The 17685-nt window shown below is 43.6% G+C and overlaps 1 protein-coding gene across 4 annotated transcripts in view; it reads left to right on the top strand.

Annotated features, from left to right (window-relative positions):
* SLC4A7 (solute carrier family 4 member 7) overlaps window positions 1–6831 on the top strand; it is a 1353206-nt gene extending 1346375 nt beyond the window's left edge. For all 4 annotated transcript variants that reach the window (XM_069648779.1, XM_069648778.1, XM_069648775.1 and 1 more), the window contains one exon: window positions 1563–6831. In XM_069648779.1, coding sequence (XP_069504880.1) covers window positions 1563–1641 — 79 coding nt within the window. In that variant the 3' untranslated portion in view covers window positions 1642–6831. The remainder of the gene's footprint in view (window positions 1–1562) is intronic.
* Window positions 6832–17685: the final 10854 nt, after the last annotated feature.

Here is a 17685-nt window from a genome sequence, read left to right as displayed (position 1 = left end):
GGTCGAATCTGCCTACCAAGCCAAAAGACTCACATTTTATTCAGTTCTCTGCCATTCATTCCAGCCTAGCTGTCACTCACCCAGCAGGGTGGCTGTCCTTGCGGGATAGCCAGCCAATCACCACAGAGTGCATTTGGGTCTCCTAGGAGACTAAGCACAGGGAGTTTTGGGCACCTCCCTCACTTCCTGCCTACCCCAGACAGCCTGGAGACAGGTGGGCTTCACTCCTGCATCCCAACAAAAGCAAAATGAACAAAGAGACCATACCTGGTTTGGCGCGCAGAGAAAATCTCTAGAAGGACCTTTCCTCAAGGACATGGTGAAAAAAGAGGTATCCAGTTAAAATTTCAAATGAACAATTTCGAATGCCTTTTTGTCGGGAAAACAAAAAGTAAAAAAAAAATGTTGAATATATATATATATATATATTTTTTTTTTGGGTTTAGTAAAAAAAAGGGTCAATAAAAAAAGAGAGGGTTGGGGTGAACCCCCCCCCCATTAAAAAATAAAAAATAAACATTCAACATTTTTTTTTCTGCATTTTTCATTCGAGAAAAAGGCATTTGAAATTGTGACATTCGAAAATGTCACTATAAACCGAAAAAAGATCATGGACCATTTTGTCAAAGATGGCTCTGCGCCATTTTGAAAAAGATGGCTCCCGCGGTAGCGTTACCAGGACTGCGAACAGCCGCTGTAAATGCAAACAATGGTAGTTCAAAACTAAATCACTGCCACTAGCCATTCTGTGAGGAAAGGGTAACATAAAAATGTTACATGAGCATCTAGACACAGGGGATACTAAGTAACCCCTCTAGCACTTTATTGTGAGATGTGTGCTGTGTCTAGCAAGTTAAAATGCGAAGTAAAGTCCATTTCACTTTATTGCTCTGGGAAACAGTAGTTGATACCAGAGAAGGTATTTAAACCTGGAGAAATCTGAAAGACTTCCCTGTGCCAATGCACTAAAAGGTGCTGTGTGACACAATGTAAAAGATGATGCCTATGGAGTTTGTCAGACTCCATAACCAAAAGAAACACGGTGCTAAAATTCACATTAAAATACATGAGTGGGGTAAAAGGGTCACACTCTCTCCAGGTTAAAAGAATAAAGTCCTCAAAATCCAGCAAAGTTGCTGGGGGTCTGTAAGGTGGAGGGAATTGGCACATTTTTGAGAATTCTCCCTAAAAGAAAAGCAATTACAAGCTCCATAGTAAAGCATCTTTTACTTTTCATTAGCAGAATGTGATGGAGTCATGGAATCATGACCTAAAAGCAATCTTTCTATGCACTGAATCATGTTTGTTGCGCTGCGTTTTCAGATTTGTTACTCCTCCAAAGGTTTTTAAATAAGGAACTGGTTACCAAAGTGCTGTTGTCTGCTCTTTTTCCTTTTACTCCATTTGTGGAAAATTCACCCACCCTTACTAGAATAGTCACCCTTAGGAGCTTTGATGGATGCTGTAGCTGATCTATATGTTTGTGTATGTATAAATATGTTTATGTAAAGTTGCTTTCTAACCAAAACATTAACTCTTTCTTTGCTTTTTCTTTTTAACAGCCCTGACAAACCAGCGAGTGTTAAAATAAGCATTGAAGATTCATCGGGGAAGTTTATGGACACAGAAACCTCTCTTTAACACTGAACCAAGAAAAGTGTGTGTGTGTGTGTGTACGTACGGGCGCACGTGTCTTGATTGGATTTCATGCCATTGAAGAGTGACTGTTATTTTTTAATTTAATTTTTTAAAGTAATGTATGTGCACCTCGCAAATTCTGAAAACTGTAAATATTGTACTTAATGAGAAGGTCTTTCTCGCTGTTTCGTAATGTACAGTTGGACACAAGATCAATCTTCAAATATTTATTCTACAAGAAAGACTATTTTATTTGTCCTTTTTAAATAGGAAGACCATTTTAAAAACAATCCACCAGTGCACATGTGTGCTGGGTGGAGTACTCGATGGATACATTAATCCTTTGGGATCAGGTACTCTGCACGCCTGCTGTATATGAATACTGTACAGGCCTGTGTAACAACTTCTTTCCACTCGAATAGTTGAAATTTGATTTCGTTGCTATATGGGGAGGATTGCTAATGTTGAGTGAATGAAGCTAGCCATACTGGTGCTCGAACAAGTACTGTTCCATCTTCCTTTTGTTGTATGCTGCTGCATTTACAGTTGAGGCATATTTATACTGGCACCCATGCTCCTGGGCCAGATTGGAAAGTGGGAGGAGCAGGAGAAATGACAGCACCTTTTACTTTATTCCTGGCCTTTCTTTTCATGTACTGAGCAAAACCCTAAAGCGCAAGTCGAATCTTCACTAGTTTGTGGTTTCCTTTGCCAAAGCTTTTTGTTTTGCCTGTTCAAGTACTCCATCATATTTTTCTTCTGGCCACATTCAACGGTAAATGTAGAAACAGTTCCCTGTAGCAGCAGCACTCTGAGTCCAGCAGTATTACATTAGTGTGTATATATTCTTGGAACCAAGATGGTGATTGCTGTGTGGGCCTCTGGATCTGAGCTGCTACTGGAAAATAATGTCTGTATTCTATACACTGTTCCTGTGCTGTTAGTCTCAAGGCATCACATGGCCCCACCAGAGACTGTCCCTCAATTGAACAGTTTCCCTTAATATATAGCTATCCACCTTAGTCCGTGGACTTTACAAGCGATTTAGTAATATCGTCGACTGCGCTAGAAAAACAGTAGTAAAAGGCATTAACTATATACTTCTGGTTAGCTACAGCCAGATGACCAGTTTCTTCTAAAGTCTTTTTACACAATTCATTCTGAATTGCAATAGAATTAGAATGAATTACATAAAATCAAGTGTTTTTACTGATTTGTATGACTTAAGTCAGTCAAATAATTCTGTGAAACTTTGATTTACAAAACTCCAACCATCAAAATTGAGATCTTCACTTCATCCTTCTCTGAAATTTAAGTAGCCCATAAGCACTTTGGTGAAGCCAAAATAGACCGTTGTATTTTCGTCAATATGCTGTGTGGACTTTGGCAATGTGTCATCAGCACGGTACATTCTTGTAATAACACTTAGTTGAATGTGACATAGTACTGCTGCCGGCCTCGACATATTAAGAATGCTTGTGGGACCCTGAGAAATATGGTAGTAACTGCTATGGCGATGTTAGCAGTTAAAACGTTTTATATATTGTATGCACACTTATTGTATTGCCCAGTAACGTGAATGTTACTATTGGCAAATCAGTTTACAGTTTACAATCTGGTTTACAGCCTTGCTCCAAGGTGCTGAGGCGCCCATTGTTTACTGCCTCACATTACAAAAATGTAAAGGAAATGATTGATGGGTAAACTAGAGTACTTGATGCATGCAGCTGCCAATACTATTTTAACAACTCTAGCAAATGAGCTATCGTGATTTCTTTTCTCCGCCCCCTCCTTTCAAAAGCTCTGCTTCCATGCTGCACTGCGATGAAGTCTCTGAAGCCATTGGAAGCTCACTTACCTTTGTGCTTCTTTGCAGAGGTTCGTGCTCGTTTTGGCTGCAGATCCCACTCAGGAAGTTCTTACTAGATATTTATTTTACAAATACATGTTTACTTAATGTGTTAGGAAGCTTGACTCAGAAAATCCACTTGAGTTTATTCACCACAGTTTAGTTCCCACGTGTACAAAAATAATGGAACTAGTTCACAGTTTTGCTTAAATCAACTCCCAAAGTATATTTTTATCTTGCAGCACAAAAGTTTACGTTCTGTATGCCTAATATATGTAGATTTAGTTGTTACTGTTTACTTCTCAAGTTATTTAATAATTATGAAATATGTTGCGTCGACTATAAAAAACTTTCAAATGCTGTTTTTACAAATGTGCTGGTAGTATTTCACACACAGGTTCCTGGGGAGAGGCCCAGTGCTTTAGGCAAAGGATTAGTAAATACATTGCCACTTTGGCCCTTGTCTGATTTCATGAACACCAACAGGCACAACTTTGTTTTTGTATGGTATATCCTCAATTTGAGGTCCAAGGTATAAGAACACCTACAGGAAGCAAGTTATGGGTTCTCCTTTACCCTCGATCTTTTGATAAAAGTAAGCATTATTCCTACTTATGGAGACCTCATAATTCTAATTCCTGTGGCACCTTCTCTAGAGTTGCAGCGCAAGCTCGCACAAGTGTGCTTCTCAGTGCAGTTACTTAAGTGTTCAGTTGTTACATTGTAAAGCTTTGCAGAGAAAAGTTGTTCTGTGTTGCAGGAAGCAAATTACTGACTAATTCCCTAACCTCGTGAAACTATAGCTAGTCTCCATTGTGCGCTACCGACTGGCACTTTCTGCAATGCCAGTCTACACAATGTGATTTGCGCACCAGATCTCTTCGTAGATTTAGAACCAGCTGCTCAATCATGGAATCCAGAGAACCCCTCATGCCCCCAATACGTTCAATGATTAATGTGTCTTTTGCGATCTGAGAATACCCAGGTAAAGCAATCAGACCTGTGCGTCAGATTTGTTGATGGGGAATGTTTTTATGTTTTATCCAAAATTATTTAGTTTTTAGAAGTCTTCAAGACCACTCGTGCACAGCTCCAAAGTCTTTTTAAGTTACTGTATACACGAAGTAGAGAAAACTGTAACTTGCAATTGATTTTAGAAAAAAGTACATTTATTTTAAAGTTCTTTATGAAAAGAGTGAATACGTCCAGCATAGGAGATCTACAAACTCCTGCTGCCTTATTGAAAGGATGCAAGCATTGATGCTAAATATTGCAAAGCCTTGGATAACACTAGCACAATATTGTCACAGCTGACTTGCAATCCTCAAATTGGAACATCACACATACTACTGCCTAAAACGGTTTGTTTGATGGGCACCAAAAGACCATGTACATCTACAAATGTGGATGTCGGTTTAAAGCCTAGAACACTGAGCGGAGGGTGTTAATGCCATTTGAGCTTGCTGCAATAAATACTCGCCCTAAAGCCCAATAATGTTCCTCTTTTTATCCGAAGTGCAAATGCCCCCGCATTAATCAGCCTTCTGCTTTATGATACTGTTGACATTTAGTATGAACCTCCTATGAGGAATAGGTTTGCTGTGCACCAACTTGCACATGTCTGAGTAGGTTGTGCCATGTCCACTGGGTATTAAAGCATGGACTTTGACAGTGTGCCCAACGTCTAAATTGTGTACATTTGTTTATGAATCGGTACATACAGGTTGACTGTCTGCCTTGTACTTAAAATGCACTTGTGAAATCAAACAGACCTCCTAATGTTAAGGAAGTAAGGAAATTAGAAGAGCATTTCCTTTGCGCCTTTTTGGGGTGGCAGCAAAACCCTCTAGAGAATCAGTAAAATGTAGAATCTCGGAAATGCCAGCTCTGTGAATAGGAGCTGAATTGAGAACCAAATATGCAGAGAACGAAGTTAAAGATTTCATGGCATTCTAGTTTAACTCGGTTTTTCACATGCTTTTTAGACCATTTATCGATAGCCAACCAAGATCACTAAACTTTAAGATCAATAACCGTACCTATTGTTTACAGTACAATGACTTTCCACCGCGCAAAGCACATGCAGGCGCAGGCAGTAACAGACTACTTTTTCTTTTGTTTGAGTAAGAATGCGTTTGTTTTTGGGGGCATTCTTTTGTTAGTGTACTCCCTTACGCTGGAGGAGGTGGGATCCAGCAAACATCAAGAGCTTTTTTGTCTGTGGCCTTCATGGGGGACGGTACGTTCTGGTTATGCTAGAAGAAAATCCATTCATATTGGCATCCTACTCTACTGGATGTGGTGTCAACCATGTGTGAGCAGAGGCCTGACCACCCCACAACTGACTGGATTACATCTGTTCAATTGAGTGCCCAATCGAAGTTGCTACAGAAAAGGAAAAAATGGCTGAGGTAGAGGTCAGATCTTTTCACCAATTCTAGCACCCACTGGAGTAGTTTAACTCGAGCATGAGATGCTCTAAAGCGGCTTACAACGGTCTGTATTCTTAAGTACTGTGAAGTATTGCTGGTCATTGTGGTGGTTTGAATACGATCACTCCAAGAAATCATTTACACGTGCTGAATGCAAAGGGGTATTACTGCGATCAGTTTCCTTACTATAGCGCACCCTTTTTTTAAATTATTATAATGAAAACAGCAAACTATTTTCAAATAGTTTACATTTTGGTCAAGTACTATAGTAGGGTGAAAAACAACTCGCCAATGAACTGCTCAGAACCGAAGGGGAGCTTTAGGAATTTGCCAACCATCCTATCTGACCAACACACTAGGCGCACAGTCTCTCTGCAACTGTTTTCTGTTGCTTTATTTGGTCTATGCTACCTATTCATGCAGGCTACGTGGTTAAAAGACCCATTTTAAGTATGGTTTTCCAGCTCCTATTAAGTAACCTGTACAAACTTTGTTAGCAGCATTGGCACGTCACTTCGATCATGTTTCTCACCATCAACTTTGGTACATTTTTCAAGTGTGTGTTAGTCTTCCAGTGTTCAGCATATTTTAATTAATGAAAACTGAGTTTTAGTATTCATTGTGACACGTGATATTTTGTGTTACTCAGCACGGATCTAGTTTTTTTTACAATTGCTTTTATAATTAAAATGGTGTAATTTTCTTCTTTTGTAATAAAATCTAAAATTAGGTAAATATTGTATGGAAAGTAAACGATATTTTCTCAGTTTATACTGTATGACGTCCACAAAATATTCTCCTTCTGATCTTGATAAACAAAATCCTGCCTTTTGTAATTTCATAAATGTTAGAGAAACTATTTTTTGTAATGTTCAAAAAAGATGATCGTAATAAAAATCAGTTGAACTCTGATTTTGTTTTTCTTCTGGGATTCTAGGGGGCGGAGGCTGCGTATTTCATGTACATTTGTTGCTAAGAAAAAAAATGTAAACATTACACTGCTTCACAAATCCATTTTCTTCAGGTGGGTTGATGCATGTTGAATCTGTTCACTACTACAAGCATTCACATATATTCCGGATTACCACCAGTTAGTCCATCCCGTAGTGGGTACGTATATTTGCTCTTTTTGACAAAGGAATATTAATGTATGCATGTTGAGTGGGGCAGGCAAGTTATCAAACCGGAAAGAGTAGGCAAAGTTAGGCCTTCATAAAACCCTTGATCCAGAAGACTAAATTAAGAATCCATTAAGGGATGCTTACAAGTTGTATCCACCTGTTGACACTAACACAGTTACAGCTGAAATATGACAAACTGCAAAGTACACAGAGGAAAAACCTATGCAAAGCATTGCAATGCACATTTATATGTACCGAGAACTGGATAAAAAGGCCCTTTTTTATTTATTTTTTTGTTGTGCTGCAGACCAAAAAAGCAAAATGACCATTGTCCCATGATTTAATTTTTTAACTATTCATGAGTAAATCTATTTTAAAGTGAGTGTTCTAATAATTCCTTCCTCCCACGGAATCCTCATCTTGGATACATTCTCTCCAGCGCCTGCTATCTTTGGAAACCTTTTCAGTAAATATGGTGTGCAGTTCGGCTCCCTCCATGTCCTCTCCGACATCAGCGCCAATATATGGCTGACCCATCCCATAACCTCTTTCCCTTTTTTTCCTGTGCACTCTTAGCTAGAACAATTTTAGGTGGCATTCCAGAAGCATACCGTCATCCTGTAGAGGGCCTCAGGCTTCAAGCCCTGCTGGGACTCCGGGTGGATCTGTTCTGCGTTGGAGATGACCATAACACCACATTGTGGTTCTGAAGAGATTCTGATCACCTCTATCTAAAGAGCCTTTTTTTACACCCCAAGGGGAGTGTCTTGGACCCCGCCCTCTCCCTCCAGCAGGGGCTGTGGTATGAATAGAGATAGAGAAAAGCATATACCTGTCTCCATAGAGAGCTGGCAGTCAAAGCCCTGCAGTGGGTGGCTGCTTCAGATTCATCAGGAGAGGCTAACTAATGTCACATATATTTGTATTGATGGTCCATTGCTCAAACCCTCCAATAACCCTATATACGTGTATTAAAGACATGCCCCGTTTATAATATAAATACACAGAAGTTCAAATAGAGGCCCCATTCTTAAAGTTCATGTTAACATGCAACTGACAAAATTCTCAGTAATGAACACTCAATTAATGCTTCTTACACTAGCATGTATAACGTAAATCATGTTTAAGCTTTATTTTCATTTTTCAAAAGGAACACATTACATTCACAGAACATCAACTGTCAGATAAACCATGAACCAATTCCACATTTCATATGCTAAATTTTCAAAACAAAGATTGGCAATCCTAAAAACAAAAAACCATTGCATCAAAAATCCGAATACACATTTGGAAATATAACCTTAAAGGTTCACCCCAGCATCAATCAAATTTAAACACAGAAAGCCAGACAGAGGCACACCCTCCTACAGACTCACATACACATACCTATGCACAGGCCTCCAGATAAGGTGTGTACAAGGCCTTTTTATGCATGAATCTCTTGTAAATACGACCATGTTATTATTTTTCTGTGTACATTTACACACAAGTTTAGAGGAGAGGGCAGTGTAAAGTTCAGGTTACTTGACAGAAACCAGAAGGCTTCTTTAGATTTTTATCTACATGGATGTAATTGCAAGCCATGGATAAAAATCTCTGAAATGGAATGCTCTCTTAAGCCTTTCAAATAAAGAAACTGCACAATGTGATAAAATGAGTGTTTTATTTCCATTCAGCTTCTGCTGTGTTGGAGCAAACAGAAGCACTGTGCATATTTTTTTTCTAGCATTTTAGGATTGTAAAATTAATGAGATGGAAAACTAAGTTGCAATTGAGAATTAATTAGGTTTTTTTTCCCAGTGAAAGCAAACCAGTATTGCACAATTGTATTTTTCAGAGTTCCTGTGCTGTGTGCATAATCATGCTAAAGCAGATCATTTTTACACTTATAATTTAATTTATACTCCAATTATAAAAACAGTGTGTAAAATGACTATCCACGATCTAGTTTACATCCATTCAACCTTGCAGTCAATGGGGTACATTACTATAAATGGTCAGTGGCAGCAGAGTTTTTGCTCAAGGGTGAGTGATTGTCATTACACAATCACAGATGTTCTAGCCTCTCAAATCTTCAAGACTACAATTAAAACATCCAAAACCTGACTCTCCGGGAAGTGCAAGCGCTGTTCAAAAACAAATTAAAGTTACATTTGTAATTGAAATCGAAACTCAGCAAAAACTCTCCCTGTGATAATCCAGATAGGTATTTAACTTTTTGTAGCGCGTCATACATGGTTTGCCCAACATCTGTCATTATACCTAAGTCGATACTCAGTTTGCCAACCCCTGAAGGATGGTGGCCAATAAGATAGCATGAAATAATAAGAATCTCCCTCTAAAAGCTGCCCAGGGTGCGGGAGGCACCCTGCTTCATCCTGTAGCCCGATTAGCTACTGCCTGAAGCAAATTCCGAGGCCTGGCCGAGCCTTGAGGCAAAGCCGGGACCAGCATCAAAGGCACGACAGTCAAGGCTTCCTGTCTTTGCCCGGGAGTTGACAGAGATCCTTATGTCTGCCTATGGCACACCCAACCCTTTTGTCCTCGGGTTGCCCCTGATAACATGGGTAAGATGGGAGTCATTTTCCTCGATCTACTTTCTCTACTACCCTTATTGACTGCTACGTGCTTTCTGCCCTACTGCTTGACAAGCGTCCTCTCCTTACCCATACGCTCCTCCCTCGCCGAACCCCTCACTCCTTCTGATGCACACTCACCAAGCAACTTTCCACTACTGATCCCGCCTGCAACAAGTTGGCCAACTCAGTAAAAATCTGAACTACCATATGTTGCATAGATTATATTGGTGTTATTTCATTTGGGATGCCACGTCATGGCTCTGTATACTCTAGATGTCCGTCCCAACAAACCACTGTATTGATGGTCACTCTAACGCTATCACCTTGCAACGGCCAGCTGCTATGGTAGTCTGTGCCTCTGTGAGTGTACCCCCTCCCCTTGGTCTCGTGTTGTAGCGTATGTATCCCCCGCACTCTGGTCTTGTGTGGCATGAATGTACCCCCTTCCCTCTGGTCATGTGTAGTAGTGAATGTACCCCCTCCCTCTGGTCATATGTATGGCAGTGAATGTACCCCCTCCCTCTGGTCGTATGTGTGGCTGTGTGTACACCCACCTCCCTTTGGTCGCGTGTGTTGTAGCATGTGTATCCCCCTCACTCTGGTCGCATGTTCTGCAGTGAATGTACCCCCTCCCTTTGGCCGTTTTCGGGCTTGTCATTTATTCAACATAGGAGCTGCTGAACCCCACAAACCCACCAAATCATAGCGTTGTCAACTATTTAACCAGTCGAACTTGTGACACCCGGGGGGGGGGGGGGATTGGATAAAATAACAAACTCTGACACTAGAACTTAGATCTCCTTCTGGAGGGTCATATCTGCATAGGCGAGAAATTAACAAGTATATATATATATATATATATATATTTCTGAGGCTTGTTGAATCTGCTTAGATCACATGCTGTACATAGGCCGACATCTAGTAGAAGCTGCAGAGTATTAGTTTTTCGAAACTCAAAAAGGGACATTGACAGGGCGTGCCAGTAATACTATCCCTAGTGTGACGTCCACTGTACCCATGATCCCTCACGCGTTGAGGTCCCTCAGATTGTTTTTTTCCCACCATGCTAGACGGACGCGGAGTTCCTTTCGGCGATAAGCCATTGACTTTATTCAATTATGATAGTTTCTCTTTCTATCCTTTCATCGACCGCTGAAACACCACACCGGTGAAGAAAGAAAGACTGCCCGTCGGAGACCATCGTGACGGTCCGTACGGCCTTGGAAGGCAGCCCCGGGCCTCGGCCCAGACATTGGGGAGAGAGGGGGGGAGGTCATTTTAGAATGCATATTCTCCCCTTCCTACACTTGGTTTGCCCAGCTGCCACTTCCATAAACCATAATTATGGAAAATACACCATTTAAATTTTGCCCTAATGTGTAACCGTAAATTCCCCTGGGTGCACAAACCCTTAGTTTGCAACTTGTCTCCCGAAAGACCACGTTGAAACGTCTTGTCGAGTGTGCAGGCTCTTCAAGCCGAAGACGTTGAAGGACCATTCCACTAAGCGCTGGGCCCACTACGCCAGGCAACTCGAGGCCATGGATGTAGAGGGAGCCTTCAGCGATGGCAGCAACGCCGTAATACCGGGCGGCAAGGGCATCTGAGTACCTTCAGCTACTTAAGCGCAGGCCCCCAACACCGTAGGACAGGCCGGCGCCCATGTTGTGGGGACTACACCCAGCGGTGGTAGTGCTACAAAAAGCACACACCACCAAGCACATAAGCCCCATTCGACAGATGAGTCGAATACTAGACAACGTTCGACACCCCGTGAATGGTCCAGAGTCACGCTCCTGCTGGCAATCTAGTTAAAGATCGCCACACCACAGGGTGCAGATGTCGAAATATGGCAAGGGTGTTGCATGAAAAACTCCTTCCGAAGGCTGTTCTTCTGCGGATGAAGCCTCGGGCCCCACCCCGAAGTTAGACGTTCATAGTCTGGTAAATCGTCAGGCCCCAAAAAGTCTTACACACTCCTCTGGGCCCCAGGGTGGGGATAAACACCATAAGAAATCCTCTAAGACCACTCATAGGGACAAGAGTCCGACTAGGGACAGGTCATCACAAAAGGGTATATTGTCCAAACCCATAGACAAACCTAAGGACTCTAGGCCAAAGAGTATACCCTCCCAGTAATGAGGATAGGGGTACTACCACACAACCCATTGTAATCCCAAGTTCAAAGGAATGGTCTTCGCAAGATATCGATAGGGTTATGCGAAGAAAGATCTTTATGTTAACTTCTTTGAAAAAAATCCAGATTACCTTCAAAGTTTTCAATCCACTCCTCCCACCTCAGCCCCTTCCGGCTCTCAACCCTCTGCCTCTCAACCCCCTGTTAAAAGGGCTCGCTCTGATGTCCCCATACAATGCAGAATTATAGATCTTAATGACCCTGAAATAGATCAGAAGACCAAGAGGATCTTTCATTTGTGGAAACATCTGACCCTCAATTTATCGATGAGGACACAGACAAACTTTTTTATGGGGATAATGAGGACCCAGACACAGACCAGGAGGCGAACATGTACTCCATAGATTCTCCTATTAATCATGACCCGCCCGGTAGATTCCCCTGTAGACCATCAACCTCTCAATGAAGTCTTAGCCAAAGCAGCGGTACACTTCCATATTGACACACAGGAGGTATAGGAAGACCGAGACTTCGCTGAACAATTATTGGGAGACAAAAAGACAGTAGGGCAGTTTATCTCACTGCTAAAATCGGTGCAATGTAGAATTTAACCTTCCTTGGGAGCACCCAATCTCACACGGGCCGTTAACCCGCATGTGGAAAAACTGTTCAGGCCTGCACCTTCAGACCCCTTATACATAAGAGGCCAGTTAAAACCAGACTCTTGGGTTGTTACCACCACAAGAAAGAGAGCATAAACTCCCCTTGCTTCCTCCGAGGCTCCAACAGATAGGGAGAGCAAGAAGATGTATGCAATGGGCAGAAAAGTCGCCTCTTCTGCAGCCTACCAAACGAGAATTGCTAATAATGCTACACTTTTGGCAAGTTACAACTGCCATAAGTGGGACGTGGTTTCCGCGTTACTTTCGTCCTCCCCTGACCCACTTATATCCCAACTAGCTCAGGTGGCAGCAGACTGAACAGCTGTATCTAATTTTCTCTTCAAATCAAATTTTGACGCGGCTGACAATGCAAGGAGAGTCAATTCAGAGGCGACTACTATAAAGAGGCATGCATGGCTTCGCCAGTCGGGCTTCAGGCCAGAAACACAGGCCACCCTAATAAATATGCCAGTGGAACCTAATGTGCTCTTCGGCAATGCTGTAGAAGACTCATTTAAGACCGCAAAGGATGAGTATGACACTCTAAAATCTTTAGGTCAGCTCACAAACAAGCCCGCAGGGCAAACGGTAATTTTCGCCGTTTTCAGGGCCAAAATTCACAGAATGGAGGGATCAGGCTCCAACCAAGGCTAAAGTTCCTATGGCAACAACCAAGGACAAGACTTTCAGGGCTATCCACGAGGACAGCGTAGAGGTCTTGGTAATCTGGGCAGGGGCCCAGCTTGAGGTGACACCCCACCTCAGAGCAAGTGACATTCCGCTCCAGGTACCCTCCAATGCATCCTCCAGTACGAGGACGCATTTCCAACTTCACCCACGCATGGGAGGGTATCATCTCAGACAGATGGGTGCTGTCCAGGGTAGCAGGGGGCTACTGAATAGAACTACTTCAACGTCCCCGCGACCATCCCCCAAGACAAAATCCACTCAGAGGAACATGAGAAGTGGTCCCGGCCAAGCAGGTAAACAGGAGTATTTATTCCACTTACTTCCTTGTGCCAAAAAGATTTAACAATGCGCCCTGTATTAGATTTGCATTCCGCAAACAAGTATGTCAAGCCACAAAAGTAACGCATGACTACACTACAAGAGGTAATACTGCTACTAAAAAAGGGGATTACATGGCAACACTGGATATGAAAGATGCATATTTTCATATTTCAATATTCCCAGCGCACAGAAGATTCTTGCGTTTCAAGATGGCGAACAAGCACTACCAATTCAAAGTACTACCCTTTGGAATAGCCTCGGCTCCAGGGGTATTCACAAAGGTACTGGCGGTAGTGGCAGTGCACCTGCACAAGGGAGCAATCCCAGTGCACCCTTACTTGGATGACTGGCTCACCTCTGATTTGCAGACAAAACATCCAATCAATCTCCTCTTCCAATTGGGCTTCTCAATCAACGAGAAAAAATAAAGCCTAGTGGCAAGCACTTCCAGACAGTTCCTACGAGTTATTCTAAACACAGAGGAAGGATTAGTCTTAAAGAATGTGTTACTGCAAATACAACATTATCAGGCCGCCCGCCAGATAAGGGTGCGCAAAGTGATGCGTTTAATATGCATGATGGCATCTTGCATATACCTGGTTCGTCACGCACGCATGTGTCCCATACAGGAGTGATTGGCGAAACAATGGTCACAGGCAAGCGGTCAGTGGGATGATCTAGTGGTCGTTTTGCCAACACTGGTACAAAATCTTTGCTGGTGGACGAGAGAAAACCTGACGAGAGGGAAACCCTTCTATGACCCACAGATACAGGCAGTGGTCACAACGGACGCCTCACTGGCAGGGTGGGGGTTCACTACCTTCACCACACAGCTCAGGGTCTGTGGTCTCACACTGCAGCTCAGAACCACATCAATGTGTTGGAACTTCTGGCAGTTTTGAAAGCCCTTCAGGCATTCGAACCCCATTTAACAAACCTGTCGGTGCAGATCTTAACAGACAGCACCACAGCAATGTTTTATATCAACAAACAGGCGGGGGGGGGGGCATGCTCTCCAAATCTATCCAGACTTGCACAGAAAATCTGGAAATGGGCACTCAGGCGGAAAATGTTCCTGTCATCACAACATGTTCTGCTAGTCTGCTCTAGCAGACTCATTAAGCAGAGATCCCCTGCCAGAGGAACACGAGTGGCGTCTACACGAAGAGGTCGTAGAACACCTCTTCTCTCAATGGGGTTTTCCAACTATAGACTTATTCGCCACAAGCAAAAATCGTCAATGCCCAGACTTCGCGTCCAGTTTCCCCCAGCTAGGCTATAAGGGAACGCCCTATGGATGAACTGGTAAGGGAAGTTTGCTTACACTTTTCCCCCCAACTCCTCTCTTGAGGAAGGTGGTGAACAAATTGCACAAGCGACTGACGACTCTTATCCTAGTTGCTCCTATGTGGGCAAGACAACTGTGGTATCCACATCTGCACAAACTGGCAATGTGCAATTCCCATCAAGCTCCCGTGCCAGTACAACCTACTCACCCAGCTGTCATGATGCCCGCTCCCGGGGAGCCGGTTCAAGCCCTGCGTCCCTGAAAGCGGACATCCAGTCCCCAAGGAAGGACCCAGCAACCCCATATAGGGGCCCTTTGGACAGTGTCCTGGCGCCTATGGCGCCAGGCTCATAAAAGACATCAGTCCTGGCGCCATAGGCGCCAGGCTCATTATGGAAGTGCTTGGGTGCACTTACCTGATGCAGACCATGCTGCAGGATCCCGGCCTCCTTGAGGCCTGAAAGGAACTACTTTACCTGTGGGACTAATTTACCATCGGGGCGTGGTCGGGGAAGGATACATACCTGATTGGAGGAAGGATACATTCCTGGAACTTCTTCCAAGGCCATTTAAACCCCACCCGAACAGCCACACGAGCTTCGCGTTGTTCTGCATCTAGCAGCTGGACGCTCACTGTGTCTGCTCCTGCATCCTGACTTCTGCCACGCCTGCCAGCATCCTGGATCACCTGCAAAGGAAGAGAACAGAAGAAGGAAAAGTCCTTACCTGCTAAATCCGCATCCCGGAGACATCTCGCCGACAATCCTGAAAAGGAAGACTTTTATTTAAAAGCTCATCGCGTCGATCGCTACAGCGCCGGATTCCACTCACCTTTACAGGGCGCCTCCATGTTCAGCAGCGATCATCCGGATTCGCAGTCACGCCCCAGCGCCTAGGGAGGAAAAGACCAGAACAAAAGGTGAGAGAGAGAAGGGAATAAGGAAAGCTAATTCTCCATGTTAAGACTTACCTGTTGATTCATTCCCTCTTCATTTCGGGTCCGCGCCGCATCCTGGCATTTCCGGACCCCGGCCCCTACGGGGAAAAAGACATCAGTGGTAATGAGCGAATGAAAAGACATTACCAAAAAATGCTCATTAAAGACTTACCTGATTTCTACAAGGATTTCACCTCTCATCTCGGGTCGGTGCCTGTTCCCCGGCATTTCGTACCCCGGCCCCTATGGGGAAAAAGACACTAGCATTAGTACATTAATGCATGGACACAAGGGGAACCTCTTATCAAAAAACTTACCTGGAAGCCAAGCAAGTTTGGTTCTCACCAATCCGAAAATCCAGTGAAGTAACTGGATACCAACACCCCCCTGCATCAGAAGCAGGATGAAGAGCTCGTCCTTCCAGACCCTAAGGTGAGACGCTACGAGGAATCACAGAAGGGTTTCGAGGAGGGTGAGAGGAGAAAGTGGGAGGCTGATTGCATTACCCCGCAGACAGTTAATCCCTTATTTTCGCCTACAGAAGGATACTTCTGCGAGCCAGACAAGCCAGATTTGGGGGCCCGGTCCAGTCCGTCTTCCGAACCCTGCGCATCACCTTAGAAGAGGTCACAGCAGCGCGAACCAGGCCAGCGCCTCCGTGGGAGTCAGGTGAGCGTTACAGACCAGCACAGGGGACTAACAGTGCACCCACAGGCTCACTCTATGAACTTGGCAGCCTGGCTCCTGAAGTCAGAGTTTGGAAATCGCAATCTACCACACAGATGCATGGATATCTTGAAAGAATCAAGGAAACCGAACACAAGGCACTGTTACTATGATAAAGGGAAACGATTCGTCGTTTGGTGCCAGACTAAGCAAATCAATCCCATTGATTGTACTCCATCTAACATTCTAACCTATATGCTCCACTTACTAGATGCAGGGTTAGTGTTCAACTCCCTAAAAGTCCACCTCGCGGCCTTATCAGCCTACACCACTTCTCATAATAAGGTCTCATGGTGGAAAGTACCGGTCATCAAAGCATTTATGGAAGGGGTAAAGAGACTCCATCCTCCAATCTCTAACCCACCGCCAGGTTGGGACCTTAAGGTGGTACTCGCTAAGCTCATGGGACCCCCATTCGAGTCTATGCACAAGTCTAGTCTCAAACACCTGACTTATAAAACTGCCTTTTTATTATCCATCACATCCATAAGAAGGGTCCATGAAATCCAAGCTCTGTCAGTGCAGGATCCTTCCTTTACTATACATAAAGACAAACTGGTTTTACACACTCACCTTAGGTTCTCACCTACATTTATTTCCAAATTCCATGTACACCAGTCTATTGAGCTACCAGCTTTCTTCCAGGAACTCAAAAGCGCTGCTGAGGTAAAACCCCACGCACTAGATGTGAGGAGAGCGGTCCTCTACTACGTAGATGAGACCAGACCGCTAAGAAAGACAGATCAACTGTTTGTCTCCATAGCGCCAGGCAGAGAAGGCGACCGCATTTCTAAAAATGCCATCTCTAGGTGGATAGTCAGATGTATCCAACTGTTTTATTCCCAATCAAATAAAACACTGCCTTTTATGCCAAGGGCCCACTCCAAGAGAGGTACTGGATCCACTCTGGCTTTCATTGCAAATGTCCCCTTAGACAGTATTTGCAAAGCAGCTACATGGAGCTCAATACATACTTTCACTCAGCACTGCATTGATACTCATTCCAAGACAGATACACAAGTGGGACAAGCGGTTCTAAGACATTTATTCGCTCATGAACCTTCTCACAGCCCACCTCCTTCCACTGCTCGCTAATCTACGCACAGCATGTGATGTAAGCAGATTCCACAAGCCTCAGAAGGGATATATTACTCACCGTAGTCGTATGTCTGATGCTTGTATCTGCTTAGAATCACATGTAACCCACATTTCCTCCCCTCGGAGAGCAGGTGCATGGATGCCTATGAGCTTTTCTGATACATATCTGCTTGAGTACAACAGTACTCGCGCTATACCTCATGTCAG

This window comes from Ambystoma mexicanum, chromosome 2q, assembly GCF_040938575.1.
Source record: "Ambystoma mexicanum isolate Mex_15411 chromosome 2q, UKY_AmexF1_1, whole genome shotgun sequence".
Taxonomy (NCBI): Eukaryota; Metazoa; Chordata; class Amphibia; order Caudata; family Ambystomatidae; genus Ambystoma; species Ambystoma mexicanum.
The sequence above is the reverse complement of the archived record's forward strand: the minus strand, read 5'-3'. Positions and strand labels throughout refer to the sequence as shown.